This window comes from Drosophila sulfurigaster, chromosome X (assembly GCF_023558435.1).
Source record: "Drosophila sulfurigaster albostrigata strain 15112-1811.04 chromosome X, ASM2355843v2, whole genome shotgun sequence".
Classification (NCBI taxonomy): domain Eukaryota; kingdom Metazoa; phylum Arthropoda; class Insecta; order Diptera; family Drosophilidae; genus Drosophila; species Drosophila sulfurigaster.
Genome location: NC_084885.1, coordinates 9,651,996 through 9,668,231, shown reverse-complemented (window position 1 = coordinate 9,668,231; position 16,236 = coordinate 9,651,996). Strand labels below are relative to the sequence as shown.

Genomic DNA, 16,236 nt, shown 5'->3' with positions numbered 1-16,236 from the left:
TGTCTGTTATCGCTATCGTTTTTTAGCACGGAATTCGATAAAACACGCATGCACGCATTGTTTAATTGGCTTTAATCAAATATCGCTACATTTTGTAACATTCAAATTTGTTTAATGATAATAAAATGAAAATTAAAAATGCATACATTCAATCCAATAAGCAGTGACAGTGTGTTGGAAGAGAATAAACTTGCTGAAGTGTAAACCTAGTATTATTTTGTGGTGTGGGTGTGTGTACTTGTTGTTATCGAAAAATGCAACGCTGTCGAAATGTGGTATTTTTCTTCATATATTATCACTGGTTAAGGTTTAGGATACACTGCTGCATACACGAAAATAATTTTTTTTTTGTCTAAATAGTGTATGTTTTGAAGCATTCTCTCTATATGTACATAGATACGCGTAAATCGTAGAAATCGAAATCTAAATGCATTAAGCATCATCTTAATTTTGCCAGCGATTAAATGTGTGCGAGCCGTGTTGGATGATTTTGTTGTTATGAATATATCGAAAGTGACACCATCGCTTGCTGCTGCGGCTGCTGCCGCCGAAAAAGCGAAACCTGAACGTGTAACATCTGCAGCAACAGCAACGGCACAGGCAGCGCTCAGTTTTAACACGATCTCGATACAGAAGCGCAGCAGCAGCATCGACGACAACAGTGTCGATGATCCAAATCGCAAGAAACTGAAAAGGGACATTGTTATATGCACGCCAACGACCAGTTTACCCGCCAAACAACGTGCAGCGACTGCGACAGCAACAGCAATAGCAATAGCGACAGCAACAACAACGGCAACAGCATCAGCATCGGCGACAACAGCAGCGACAACAACAAGCGCGTCCTCAACATCATCAGCAACAACAACGGCAAAAGCAACATCGGACGTACAGCAACAGCAACTTTTGACAACATCCAATCTAATTGTCAGTCATTCGAATGCAAAGCCAGAATCTGCTGCTGCTGCTGCTGCCGCTGTCGCTGGTGCTGCTGTTGATGTCTTGTGGGAGCAACGTGATGATCAAATTATTGTCTGTGAAATGAAGCCAGATGATGCATCGTCCGCAAGCAGCAGCAACGCTACAATTACTAATAGCCAAAAGCAAAGTAAGTTACAAAATATAATTGCCTAGTGTGGTCAATTTGTTAATCATGTGCGATTTAGGTTTTGCCAGCTTTACCAAAAAAGATGTGGCCTCCACATCATCGGCCTCCTCGTCATCATCCTCGACCGCCTCCATAATATCAATTGAGCCAAGCAGCGGCAGCAGCAATGAGCAGCACAATAACTCTGAGCAGCAGCTGGGCAAAGCTGTTGCTGTCGAAGAGTTGGACTATGTGTTGCTGCCAGCGACAACAACGGCCGAGCTTAAGCCAGCTGATGCCCCACAACAAGTCACAAATAACAATAATAACAACAGTGGCAGCAGCGGCACTAGCAACAATGTTGCTGGCAGCACCACCAGCGGCAACACAAGCGGCAATAGTGGCAACATAACAGCAACGCTTAAGGCAGCGCCAACATCAACGCAAGCCAACTATAGCATGTTTACCAGTGTTGGCACTACAACAGGCACGGCAACGACAGCGGCGACAGCAACATCGCTGCTCAATCGTGTCAATTTGCACACTAAGATGAAGGGCCAGCAGCTGGTGGTGAACGCGAAGAAATTGTCGGAGGTCACACAGACAACGGCCAAGGTATCGATAGGCAATAAGACGATATCGGTGCCACTGTTGAAGCCATTGGGCAGCACACAAATACTCCAGACCACCCAATTGATGAGCGCAAGTGGTGGGGCAACCACAGCTGGTGGAGCCACCATTGTGGAGAGCAAACAACTAGTGACAACAACCACGACGGCAACAGGTGCACAACAGCAGCAACAGCATCAGCAACACCAGCAGCAACAGCTGCAGCAGCAAACACAACACCTGAATCTGACGCGTCTGTTGAAGGGCACACGCAAGAATCCAACGGCAATTGTCTCGTTTGCCGGCGTGCAAATCAAACCAGCCAATACCAAAATTGTCACGGCCAAGGTGGTTAGCAAAAAGATGTCGCTGCAATTCCAACAACAACAACAGCAACAACACCAGCAGCAACAGCAGCAACAGGCGCCGCCAACGGGAAGCATTGTGACAATAACGCCAACGAATCTGAATCAAACGTTCACAATGGTGCAACAGCAGCCGCAACAACAAGCGCAAACGCAGTCAGACAAACAGCATGATTCCGAACAAGGAGATCAAACAGATGCCACACCAGTTGCTGCTGGCCGCTTGCAAGCAGTTACAGTTGGCGGCCAACAGCAACCGAAAACCATCACATACAGTGAAAATATCCAGAAGATATTGTTGAACAAGAGCAAATCGTTGGATGGCAGCGATAGCAGCGAGATTGCCAAAATCAATAATGTTGTGATCAAACCGCTTGACAATAGTCAATTGCATCCTAGCATCAATATATTCAAGCAGCAGCAGCAACAACAGCAACATCAGGTTGCTGGTGGAAGTGCGACGAACGTTGTGACCACAATCAGTGAGCTGACAACGAGCGATGCCTTGGCCAAGGCAGCAACAAGTGGCGCCACAATTTGTGCGCGTCCCATCATCTCGATACAGAAGAACATATCGCTGGTGATGTCCAAGGCGACAATTGCACAGCAAAAGCCCAAAATGATAACAACATCAGCGAACAGCGCTGGCGCCATACAAATTCAACATGCAGCGTTCAATCAACAGCAGCAGCAGCAGCAGCAACAACAACAGCAGCAGCAGCAGGTGTCAACAACGGACACGGTTGACACTGTTGGCAAACTGCAATTGAAGGCACATCCGCATCCACATGCGCATCCGCATCCACAGATCGTAACGGCCAAGCTGAATGAGATGTTGTCAGCGAAACCGGCAACAGTCGACAGCAGCAACGATGCTGAGCCCAAGGCCAAGTTGCGACCAACGGAAGTGGTGCTGGTGAAGCAGGCAACGACGACAGCAGCAACCGCAGCAGCAGCAGCGGCAACGGGCGCAACAGTCGTTGCCGCTGCAACAGCTGCAGTAGCAACAGTTGTCGATGGCAACAACAAGAAGCAATCAGCCGATGCAACCACAACGGAGCAACAGCCCAACGATGATCAGCTGGTGATTGAGAAGCGCATTACGATTACGAGTCGTGTTGATGACTCGAACAATGCGTTGCTCAAGCAATTGCTGCAGACCAGCAGCACCACGAGCAGCAGCAGCAGCAGCAGTGGCAGCAGCAACAACAACAGTGGTGGCAACAGCAACAGCAGCAGCAACAATAGCCACAACTTGCAGCAGATATCGATAACATCGGCGCCGTTGTCGGCACGCAAAGTGATCAATGTGCGAGCGCCAAGCATGGGATTGGTTAGCTCATTGGAGGCGCAGTTGGCGCGGCCCGTTAAACCGCCGGTGCCAACAGCCGTGAGCAGCAATAGCAGCAGCAGCAACAACAACAACAACAATAATAGCAGTGGCAACAGCAGCGGTGGCAACACCACAACAACGACAACAACAACCGCCACCATGGTGGCGATCAGTCAAACGGCGACGCCAACAGCAACGGCAACAGCAATAGCAACACCATCGGCGCCAAGTGCTGAGCCGCAAAAGTTGCTGCTGGAGGAGACGCCGGCAACAGCAACAGTGGCCGCAGCTGCAGTGCCCACAGCAGCAACAGCCATAACAGCAACACCAGTGGCTGTTGCTGCTGCCGCAGCACCCACAACATCGACAGTGACTGTGGTTGCAACACCTGCTGCAGCGACAGTAACTGCAATGCAACAACAGCAGCAGCAACCACAACAGCAGCCAACGCAACAACAGCAGCAGCAGCAGCAGGTGAAACAATCTGTGCAAATCGTGTCGAAGGAGACATCGTTTATATCAACGCCCGTGCCGTCAGGAGCAGCAGCAGCAGCAGCTGGAGTTGCCGCTGTGCCGGCAACAAGTGTTGCTGGTGCTGCCTCGATTGTTGCCGCTGCCATGCCCACAGTGGTCAGCAAATTGCCGCCCACATTAATTGTGGAATCGAATATAATGAAGAGCGAACCGTTGCCGCCGCCGCCTTCGTATGAGCTGAGCACCGGCAACGTCTCGAATGTGACCATCTCGATAACGACAAAGCCCAGCAAGGATGTCAAGTTGGGCACCAAGCTGGAAGTGATGGATGCCAAGGATGCAGCAACAGTTGCTGTTCAATCGGAGCCAGAGAAGCAGATGGCGCCACAGCCGCACGACAATTGGAAGCTGCAAGAAGCGAACGAGCCGCAAAAGCGCAAATTGTCGTTGCCTTTGCAACAGCAACAGCAGCAGCAGCAACAACAGCAGTTGCAGCTGCAACAACAACAGCAACAATCGCAGCAGTTAGAGGACAAACCTTTGACGGAGGTGAAAAACGAAATTGGTTTGGTTAGCGGCAACACCAACAGCAACAACAACATCAACAGCAACAATGTTGGCCATGAGATGATGCCGCTGCTAAAAGCGCAGCCAGCAACTGCTGCTGGTTACGAGAAGTTGCAGCTGATCACAACGTATGGCAAGAAGACAGCAGCACAGCAACAAGTTATCAACGCGGATCTGCAGCAACAACAGCAACAGCAGCAGCAGCAGTTGCAACCGCAGCAACAAAATCAGCCATTGCAGCAACAACAGCAGCAGCAGCAACAACAACAGCATTTACAGCTACAGCAGCAACGACAGCAACTGCAACAGCAGCAGCAACAGCAGCTGCAACAGCAACAACTGCAACAACAACAGCAGCATTTACAGCAGCAGCAGCAACAACAGCAGCTGCAACTACTGCAACAGCAGCAACAACAACAGCAGCAGCAGCAGCATCCTCAACAGCAGCAACAACAACAATTGCAGCAGCAACAGTTGCAACAGCAGCAACAAGCAGTTGGCGCAGTTTCTGTGCCCCTGCCCGTCTCCGTTTCCGTGACCGGAGGAGGACCCCTCAACCTGCCGTTGCCAGTGTCTGTGCCTGGGCCAGCGATGGAGCCGAAAGTTCAAGGCGAGCAGCGCAAGCGTCGCAAACGCGAGACGCAGAAGCCGCGTCGCACCAATGCCAACACTGCAGCCGGGGCCGCAGCTGCGGCTGCTGCTGCTGCGGCAGCCGCTGCCGGAGGGAGCAACATCAGGGAGATGAGCGGGGCATTGCCAGCTGGCGCCGTCGTCCAACTGACAACGATGTCGTCGAGTGGCGTGCCAATGGGTGGCCAAGCGACGGTTGGCGGCGGGCATTTGGCCAGCGGCAGTCCGGGTGGCAGCAACAGCGGCGGCAGCATGCTGAAGAAGCGTGTGCGCAAGTTCTCGAAGGTCGAGGAGGATCACGATGCATTTACCGAGAAGCTGATGACGCACATACGTCAAATGCAACCGCTGCAGGTGCTCGAGCCGTTGCTCAATCGCAATTCGCTGATTGGCAGCGGCACGCTCTTTGCTGCTGGCGGCAACAGCAGCAACAGCAACGGCGGCAGCAATGGCAACAACGGCTCGAATGGCAGCAACGGCGGCAATGGCAGCAATGGCAACAATAACGCCGGCGGCGGCAAACTGAAGGCCATTTCACGTGCATTGCAATTGCAGCGACAGCTCGACGATGGCAGCGGTGGCGGTGGCGCGTCTGGTGTTGATTGCGAGCAGCTGCTGGGACGCTTTGGCAATGTGCGGCATCCGAGCATCAAGTCGCTGTATGACAGCGAACGTTTCGGCGGCAGCGGCGAGGCAGCAACAGCTGCAGCAACAACAGCAGTAGCCACTAGCAACAATGCTTTTGGCGGTGCATCGCTGTCGTCGATTCAGAATGACTTTTACGATCAGGAGTTTTCCACGCACATACAGCGGGATTCCCGCGAACGTTTGCAGCGTTTGCTGAGCGCTGTTTGTGATTGCAATGTGGAGACCACGGATCTGGTTGAAAGTCAGTTGCAGCAACAGCAGTTGCAACAACTGCAGCTGCAGCAACAACAGCAGCAACAGCAGCAGCAGCAACAACGCTTGGATGGTCCGTTGGCCTGGTCGCGGCTGAGTCGCTTTCCGGGTCTGGTGTTGCTCAACACGAACAGCAACCAGCGCAGCGCACCCGGCCGCATGTCGCCCGTGGCTCTGGCCATGGATGCCAGCAGCATGCGGCTGCCGGTGTCGCCCATTGTGCGCAGCTGCAGCGAAGAGTTGCGCAAGTCGCAGCAAATGGAGCTGGGCATTGGCGGCGGCGGCGGCGTTGCGACAGCAGCGAGCCACAGCAGCAGCCAAATGAGTAACAACAATAATGTCAATAACAACAACAACTATCAGCAGAAGAACCAAAATGTGATACTCTCGCTGCACACATCGGCAACGGATAACATTGCCGGCGTGCTGCGAGATTTGGCCAATCTGTTGCATCTGACGCCCGCGTTCACCTACAAGCTGCTCGATGCCACGGCTGGCGGTACGGCGGCAACACCAACGACAGCAGCCACAGCCGGAGCAGCAGGAGCGGATAAGATGGACAAGGAGCAGGGCGGCGAGCAACAACTACAACAACAACAACAACAACAGTTGCTGCACAATGTGACCAGTCAAGGCAACCTGCGCAAGATACTCACTGGACAGCGGAAGCTGTGTCGATGCTGCGGCAGTCCCATCGCTGCCTTCGGGCTGCGTGTGCCCCGACAGAATGTGCCCGAGGAGACGCCGTCGCCGATGCTGGCGATGCTGCAATCGCTGTTGCCACGCAAATTGCCAACGCCGCCGTTCGTCTACTTCTGCAATCGCAGCTGCTTTGCTCAGTACAAATGGCGCGGCAAGGATGAGCCACTTGGCGAGGATGCTATTACTGCAGCAGCCACTGCAACAGGCACACCAACAGCAGCAACAGGCAGCGATGTTTTGTCGACAGCAACAACGCCACCAATTGTCAAGCTCGAGCCGGAGGATGTGGACATGGAGCAACCACAGCAACAGCAGCAGCAACAGCGGCCGCATAGCAATAGCAACAGCAGCAGCAACAGCAACAGTGAACTGACAACAACATCTCAGGCGTCGTCGTCACAGCAGCAACCCGTGTCAGTGCCAGTGCGTAAGAACATCATCAAGTGCTTCAGTGCGGATTGCTTTGCCGCAACCACAAACGTTGCCGCTGGGGCCATCAAGACTGAGAACGGCGAGTCAATGGCCTGGGAAACGGAATGCAGCAGCAGCAGCGCAGCCGAAGCACTCGAGGATACGCGGCAGTGTGTCTTCTGCAATCAGCGTGGCGACGGTCAGGCGGATGGACCATCGCGTCTTCTCAACTTTGATGTCGATAAATGGGTGAGTTGTTGTTTATTACAAGGTGTGATTGGATGCGATTACATAACATAGTCAAAATCTGTAATGAAACTTAGTAGTCATAGAAATAGTCTTCAAGTCTAGATAAGGAAAGGTGCAGTCAGACATGTCTAATGTCTTTATATCAAACCTGATGCTTTACCAAATGTGCAATAATCCCTAATTCAATTACTAAATTGCTTTTCATACCCGCTATCCAAAGGGTAAACGAATTTTCTAACTTTGTGCCTCCAGTTAATGTATGTAACAGGCAGAAGGATACATCTGCGAGCATATAAAGTATATATATTCTTGATCAGGGTCTACGGCCTAGATGATATAGTCATGTCCGTCTGTCTGTCCGTATGAACACCTAGATCTCAGTGACTATAAGAGATAAAGATATATATTTATCGACAGCACTTGTTACACATAAATCAAGTTTTTTTTTTGGGCCACGCCCACTTCCGCCCTCGCAAATTGTAGAAGCCAATAATGAAATACTTTTGTATAAGCAAAAACGCTTACTTAGTATAAGTCTTAGTTGCTTTCGTTGACAATTTGGTATATTCTAAACGATATGGTATATTTTGAAATTAGTACTGTACCAATATACATACCTAAGATAACATTCGGTATATTTCTTTTAGTATCTTTTCGGTATATTTTGAAATGAATACCGCACAAGTGAATAGCACACTCGACTTTATCTTTCTTGTAATAATATTTAAAATATAGTATAGTAAAATGTAGTATTTAACACACATCCCTGGAAGCAAGCCACTAACTACTTTAGAAACAAATATTAATAGATACAAACGGGAGTTTGTAGAAAAACGCATTCGAAAGATGAACCACTAATTATTATATCTTTTTATCGGACTACTCAGGAGCTATAGAAAATTAATTTTGTTGTTGTCTTTGGTATATTTCAGGTTCATCTGAACTGTGCCTTGTGGTCGAACGATGTGTACGAGACGGTCTCGGGAGCACTGATGAATTTCCAGACAGCGCTGCAGTCGGGACTGAATCAGGCGTGCAGTGCCTGCCATCAGCTGGGTGCGACAATCAAATGCTTCAAGTCGCGCTGCAGTAACCTGTATCATCTGCCGTGCGCCATCAAGGAGGAGTGCGTGTTCTACAAGAACAAATCGGTGCACTGCAGTGCGCATGCGTGGACGAGTGCGACGGGGGTGACGGAGAATGAGCTCAGCTCGTTTGTGGTGCACCGTCGGGTGTTTGTCGATCGCGATGAGAATCGTCAGGTGGCAACGGTGATGCACTATTCGGAGCTGAGTAATTTGTTGCGCGTCGGCAACATGACGTTCCTCAACGTTGGCCAACTGTTGCCGCATCAGCTGGAGGCGTTTCACACGCCCCACTACATCTATCCCATTGGCTACAAGGTGGTAAGTATATTGACTATTTAACTGGCTAATAATATATTCACTGCTTGCCACATTTAACTAACGTTACTCCCTCCCTGCAGAGCCGTTATTATTGGTGCGTGCGTCGGCCAAATAAGCGCTGTCGCTATGTCTGCAGCATTGCGGAGGTCGGCTGTCGACCCGAGTTTCGCATACAGGTGCATGAGACGGGCGAAAAGGAGCCGGATCGCGAGTTTCGCGACAGCACACCCTCCGCTGTGTGGCAACAGATACTGCAGCCGATTCAGCGCATGCGCAAAGTCTACAAGTGGCTGCAACTCTTTCCGCAACACATCAGCGGCGAAGATCTCTTTGGTCTAACGGAGCCGGCAATTGTCCGCATCCTAGAGAGTTTGCCGGGCATCGAAACGCTCACCGATTATCGCTTCAAATACGGACGCAATCCATTGCTCGAATTCCCGCTGGCCATCAATCCATCGGGTGCGGCACGCACCGAGCCCAAGCAGCGTCAGTTGCTGGTGTGGCGCAAGCCGCACACACAACGCACCGCCGGCAGTTGCAGCACACAGCGCATGGCCAATTCGGCGGCGATTGCCGGCGAGGTGGCTTGTCCGTATAGCAAACAGTTTGTGCACTCCAAGAGTTCGCAGTACAAAAAGATGAAGCAGGAGTGGCGCAACAACGTCTATCTGGCGAGGTGAGTGTGCAACGCGCAGTGACTACAACTATAACGTAACACTTTCTTGTTCTTCTTCTGCACAGATCAAAGATTCAGGGCTTAGGCTTGTATGCGGCACGCGACATTGAAAAGCACACGATGATCATTGAGTACATTGGTGAAGTGATACGCACGGAGGTGTCCGAGATACGCGAAAAACAATATGAATCCAAGGTGCGTGCGTGGCTAACTTAAGTATAAATTGTATACAATATTTACATCAATTTCTTTATTACTTTTGTAGAATCGTGGTATTTACATGTTCCGCTTGGATGAGGATCGCGTTGTCGATGCAACGTTGAGCGGCGGCTTGGCGCGCTACATTAACCACTCGTGTAATCCCAATTGTGTCACCGAGATCGTTGAGGTTGATCGCGATGTGCGCATCATAATATTTGCCAAGCGTAAAATCTATCGCGGCGAAGAGGTGCGTCTTAACATTTGTTCCATATTGGTTGTGACTCTTTTACAATTAATTGCTATTGCTATGTTGTTTACAGCTTTCGTATGACTACAAGTTCGATATTGAGGATGATGCGCATAAGATACCCTGCGCTTGTGGTGCGCCCAACTGTCGCAAGTGGATGAACTAAATGGAAAGTAGGAGCAACAGGAAACAAACAAACAACAGCACAGCATCACAGCATCACAACAACAAGAGTAAGGAGGAAATCAGGAGCAGTTCACAGAGATGTGCTCGACCCAGTGAACAGAAGAATCATTATAGTTTGTGTTGTGGCCAACCACACACACACACACACACGCACTCACACCCACACAGACACATAGAACTCACATACACCAACCCAACATGGAATATTCTCTAAGCAGTAGCAGTATATACATATGTACATATATTTATTATATCTATATGTATGTATAATTCAATTTATATGTATATATATAAACACACACACACACTCTCACACCCATACACACAACATACATACACATATGTATATCAATATCTTTATCTATATGCACGAGTTTAAATGGCAAATATCTTGTAAGTTATCTCTATCTATCTATGTATGTAACCCCTACCCCCTACTCCCCTCCCCACACTCCCCCCCTACCCCACCCCACACGAATGCGCCTCTCGTGCATATTGTAGCTAATTTGTATCCTATTATTGCTCATAAGCCAAAAGTGTTTTGTAGTATAAATTAAAAAACAAACAAAAACAAAAACGAAAACTAAAACTAAAAAAAAAGCAGAAAACAAAAATGAAACTTCATGCATAAAATAATTTATAGATACAAATTAAGCATGTATTTTATGTTACTTAAAAGCCCATCAACATTATTCGTGTTTTTCAATGTACATTTTTTTATATCCAAAATCTTCTCTATAAACTTTTCCTTTCATTTCGGTCGCAGTGAAGATAAAAGCGAAAATAAGAAAGAAAGAGAGAGAAAGTGCTAGAGTTAATGCAGACCTGGGAGTGCCTTCGTTTTTATTTTATTATATTCTTAACCATTTTTTTTTCGCTAGATTTAAAGAGACTGTATAGGAAGCATAATGTTAAAGAAATGAAAAAAAAAAGAATGAGACATACGCGAGAAAGAAACAGAAACAACACAAAAAAAGCAAAAAAGAAAAAGGAAAACAAAATCTCTTTTCAAGTGGTGTAGTAATTTATTTAATGTGCATCCAAATTGAATGTATTTCTTTTGTTTTACTTAATTTCATCTCTATATATTTTAACAATACAATTATCCATCAAGTGTATCTTTAACTTTTAAGTAAATGTAAACAACACTTTCAAAACTTACAAGCGAATATGTTTTTTACAATTGATTTGCGTTTATTACATTACATACATCCCTTATCATCAGATCAGCGGCATCTTTGTTTGCTCGATAAACAACAATTTAAACTAAATTTGAACAAATTTTGCATAATATATAGTATGTACACTAAATCCTGATCGTGTCTGTGTTTGCAGTTAAAAACATATCCATTCTAAACATATAGATTCTCTACAGTTGCATCTATGGCTTTCTTCTGAATCGATTTACGGTGCTTTGCACATGCACAGCAAATGCTAATGTCAGCATATCGAAGTTTTTCAAATACCACGAAATGTTGTACATCAGATGGATGCGTCGATTCTTATCCAAAAACGTTTTGTAAAACACACTCATTTGATCGGCCGTCAGTTCCTCGGATCCATTCAATTTGTGTAGACGAATAAAATCATCTTTTTCCTGCAGATAAACAACATGCACATATTATCTCAACTGCACTATTATGCTGGACATGCATTAGAAAGAGACACAACTACTTCCGGAAGCTAGCGAGTGAGCGAGCCAGAGAGCTAGAGTCGCTTGCCAACAAGTGTTAAAAATACTGCACAGATACGCACCTCATAGAATCGCTTGTTATGCTTCGTCCAGAAATCCATGTTCCATTTTTCGACTTCAATGCGCAGCAGTCGCAATTTCTTGGCCATCTCGGTTTCATTCTCATCATAATGTCGCACATACGGACGCAGGTTGGACTTGGCATCTGGTGGTCCAATGTAATCGCAGCTCACCGATTCCGCTTCTGGCGGTTGTGTAAGACCAACGTACACAGGACTTTTCTTGGGTCGCGTCTGTGTTTGTTTCGCTTGTGTTTGTTCTGTGGCATAGCGTCGGGACCAATGCTAAATAGTTATGAATATCAATTAGTTGTTGCACAGCATTTTATTGATTAGGAGCACTCACTTTTAATAGACTACTTATGGTACGAGGCGGCAAACTGTTTCTATTCATTTTTATTTGTCGTATATTGTCATGTGTGTAGACTTGTTGTTGTTTCTTAACATATAAGAAGCTTTATATGAAAGCTGTTTTATTTTGCTTGAGTGTGACCACAAGCAGCATTTCCGAAATGCACGTTTTAGCAATGGTATATACTGAAATATAGTATATCATTTAATTGTGACCTGGTCACCCTTAATTTGAGATAATTTTGAAAGGCGCGTTATTTCAAACTTGATTTTTCGTTGTGTTACAGAAATATAACTTCTTTAAAAAATCTAAAATGTTAAAATGAATAATTAATTGCTATTAACGCTTCGAATTCGTACTCTAAAAGTTACTTTTTTGTGGCAAAATATAAATATTACTACATCTAACATAACACATTAGATTAATTGTCTGACTTTATTTTATTGGCTTCACTCTAATTCCTTAAAACCTATATAATTTCTTTATTTTCTTAGGATTTGAAATTCATAAAATTGTTATTTGATGTATTTACAAATTTAGAATTTGATTTTTTTTTCAAACACTTTTTTAATAGTTTCAGATTTATGACTAATAATTTCTGGCCCAAAATACAATTGTTGGATGTTCATCTAAGCATAGATTTCAGTTGATGGCTTTTCATTAAATTAAAATTCACTGCCCACAAACTAATTCATTAGCTGCAAGGCAAAGCAAATGAAGACAAAAAAATGAAAATGAAAGTGAAAATAAAAATTTTTCACAAATGCAAAAAAAAAAAAAATGAGAAGGCGAATATGAAATATAAAACGCGAAGCGAGCGTTGATTGTGCATGATGGATGATGGACTGATGATGGGTTTGGACGAAGTGCCTAAATGACAGACAGACAGAGAGACGGACAGGAGGCCGGAATAATGGGTGGGGGGTAGATGAGGTGGTGTTGCGTCTGATGATGCCGATGGTGGTGCGGTTGGCAATAGCATTTAGCAAAAAGGCAAGAAACAAAGTTGAAAATCTAAAAAATTGAAACCAGAGCATGAACGAGACGCGAGTGCGGGCGGCACATTGCAATTTATATGCAAACAAACAAATAAGCCCGACAAAGTACGCAGCACCCAGCGCCGAGCAGCGCCCCGCACTCAACCAGTTATCCAAGCAACCAACCAACCAACCAACCAACCACCCAACGAGAACACCACCCATACCCACACCTCCATCCCGTTCTCATGCCCATTCCCATTCCCTTGGCATTCTCATTCTATTGCCTCTTACCCTTACCATTCCAATTTAGTCATAATGCTCAGCGCAGCGCAGGTCTCTTTCTGGCTGCCTTGTTTCGTCCTTCATCCTGACTGCTGCCGGCTGCTGCATGTCCTCAATTCCCATACCTATGCCCTATCTTTAGTCCTTCATCCCCATCCCTAGCAGTGTGTTGGTGTGTGTGTGTGTGTGTGTGTGTGTGTGTGTGTCGTTCGTTCGTTGAACATTTCAATCAACGCTCGAGTGAAAATTGAAAAAAATAAAGGCCAGGATAATGTGGCTGCGACGAGTTGTTCGCTGTGGTTACGTTCTCTTCTGCTTCATAGAAGTCTTGCCAACATAGATGGGACACTGACGGCTGAAGAGGGCGGGGAAGGGGAAGGGGGAGGTGGAGGTGGAAGTGTGGTCGCCGCCTAAGCGGAAATGGATGCGCAACACTTAAGTGGCACAAATTGTGTGCCATATGTAGTGTGTGGAGACATTGCGCGCACTGCAAACTATCTACAGATGAGAGATATATTCTCGTACTTGCTGCACAGAGAAAAAAAAAAACGTATGTGTTGATATTATGATTAGCAAACGGAACTCTTTGAGCTCAGCTTAATTTTGGAATAAATATGTATTCATTATTTATTATTAATCACTTACTACAAAGAATGAAAAGTATTGAGCGTTGAACTCGTTTACTAGTTCTCGATGTAATAATACTAACTACATTGTCAATTCAATTTTCAATAAATTATTTAATTTTTTTCAGTTTTAATTTTCAAGTCGCCGTTTTTTCTCTCGGTGTACGAATAAGTGCAGAACGACGTCAGGTGGAACACCTATCGACAGTTGAACGGAGACAGTTGCTGGAAAGTGAAAAAACTCTACTCTACTAGCCGTTTCCTTCTAAAATAAAACAGAGATTTAGGAACTTCGCTTGACGAGTCAGACAATGCAGTGGTAATATAAGAGTGCTAACAAGATTGACAGCAATTTATAAAGATTAGATTAGAATTAGAACTATGGATTACTGATTCAGTTGAGTGAAACTTGAGTTCCATTTCATTAAATTAATAATAATAAAATAAAATAAATTATTACAAATGAATGTCATGTGATTTTCATAAAGACAATAATTATATTGTATATATGTCACCACATTTAATAAAATGGAAGCGCTGGTAAATTTGGCAACGGCGGTTTGAAGTTTGGCAACGTTGCTTGGCTTTATGTAGTAAAAATAGGAATTAAAATTAAGTTAGTTAATAAAGAATGACCAAGTAAATTCTTATCTTCAAGCATTTGATATTCCAAGAAGAAAGAATACAGCTCTATCAACTAATTGATATACAAATAACCGATGGGGATGACACAGATCATGCTAACAAAGAAATTTGGCAACGTTGCGCTGTGAAATTTATACGCTGTCATGTTGAGGAATCAGTTGCAATCGGATTGTATTTCACTTAAAAAATGTGCATGCAGCTTTGCCGCATTGTCGCATTACCACAGTGTCTACCAGAGATACTCGTTCGCCTCCCCCCGTCCAATCCTCCGTCTCAATCCTCGAATCCCCCAATGCCGTGCAATGGCAACAGCCGCTGTTACACGGCTCCACCCATTCCCGCCGCATTGCCATAACAACCGTTAACCGAAAACACATTTAAAAGCAGAGCAAACCAAACAAAATTTCATATAGAAAAAAAGTTGGCAGAAAAAAAAAAATGCGACGACCAGCATCAAATCCAAAGTGTAAACATTCACAGCCTTTGTGCAATGTTGCCACTCTGAGGAATAGGCAAATGTGGTGGGGAATGTGACGTGAGCGTGATGGGAGGTGTGAGGTGTAACGTGGGAGGGTTGGGGTGGCAGTTATGTGGTGGTACAGTAGACAATGCGCCGCACTGGCAACAGCTTCCTTCCGAGCTGACGCGCTGCGACTGTGACTGTCGCTCGTTGCTCGTTGCTGGTTGCTCTGACGTTTGATGTGCAGCGCAGACAACGAACGGAGTGTGAGCAATGGATGGAAAGGGGGCGGAGGGGGAAGTGTGGCATAGAGGTAGGGAATTGTGTAAATGTGGGGAGGTGTGTATATCTTTCTAACAACGCACTCAACGACTGGCAAACAGCAAACAGCTAACACAGTATTTATTTCCAAACAAATCCAGAAAAGCAGCAGCAACAACAACACCAACAACATCAGCAGCATCAAGCAACGCACATGGCGAAAAGAAAGAAACGTCATGAATGCGGATGTGAATACCCCACTCTCATTCACACACACACACTTATACATTGCAATTGCTTGGCAACACCAACAGCAGCAACATCAGCAACACCATCGCTTCAGCGACTGCAATCGTCCTTTCGGGGATGCCGCTAATGAAGTCGCAAACAGGCAGCCGCTTTGCATATTCATTAAAACAAAAAAAATGGCAAACACATAACAAAAAAAAAAAAAAACAAAACAAGAAAAGGCAGCTCAACATACTCGCTACCGCACGCCTTTATTGTAATAGAAATTATAAGCTTATGGACCGCCCACACAATTGCCAGTCTGTGGGTCTATTTTAGCAACACGTTGCCCATTTCCATTTCCCCACAATCCCATTTCCTATTACCATTTTCATAAGCGTCTTTTGTTCTCGCTCGGAAAACATCACACAGGCAGCCGCAGCCGCAACCGCAGCGTCGGTCGGCAATAATAAGTTGTAATGAAGTGCGGCAACAGTGCATGCTAATGTGAACATAACCAAATGAAATTTGATAACGTTGCACACGATGACTTTGCCAAAATGCAATTTATAGAAATAAATTTGTATGAAACTGTGCTGAGAAATAA

General features: G+C 45.9%; 2 protein-coding genes across 3 annotated transcripts; one reads left to right on the top strand and one right to left on the bottom strand.

The window, feature by feature from the left end:
• Positions 1–33: 33 nt before the first annotated feature.
• Positions 34–10,676, top strand: LOC133849224 (histone-lysine N-methyltransferase trr). Of its 2 annotated transcripts, XM_062285142.1 has the most exons (8): positions 36–1,108; positions 1,167–2,785; positions 4,643–7,327; positions 8,260–8,733; positions 8,814–9,409; positions 9,475–9,604; positions 9,675–9,857; positions 9,931–10,676. In XM_062285142.1, exons 1-8 carry the CDS (start codon positions 499–501, stop codon positions 10,021–10,023), a joined length of 6,390 nt encoding a protein of 2,129 aa, XP_062141126.1. In that variant the 5' UTR covers positions 36–498; the 3' UTR covers positions 10,024–10,676. The 2 variants fall into 2 exon arrangements, with proteins under 2 accessions (XP_062141125.1, XP_062141126.1); XM_062285141.1 differs by having other exon boundaries at positions 34–1,108; positions 1,167–7,327.
• A 481-nt stretch (positions 10,677–11,157) lies between these two features.
• On the bottom strand, positions 11,158–12,294 carry LOC133849246 (COA8 family protein CG14806, mitochondrial). The gene is made up of 3 exons (XM_062285185.1): positions 12,142–12,294; positions 11,799–12,080; positions 11,158–11,640 (listed from the first exon to the last, which is right to left on the bottom strand). The coding sequence occupies exons 1-3, from the start codon at positions 12,187–12,189 to the stop codon at positions 11,425–11,427; spliced, it is 546 nt and encodes a 181-aa protein (XP_062141169.1). The 5' UTR covers positions 12,190–12,294; the 3' UTR covers positions 11,158–11,424.
• Between the last annotated feature and the right edge of the window lie 3,942 nt (positions 12,295–16,236).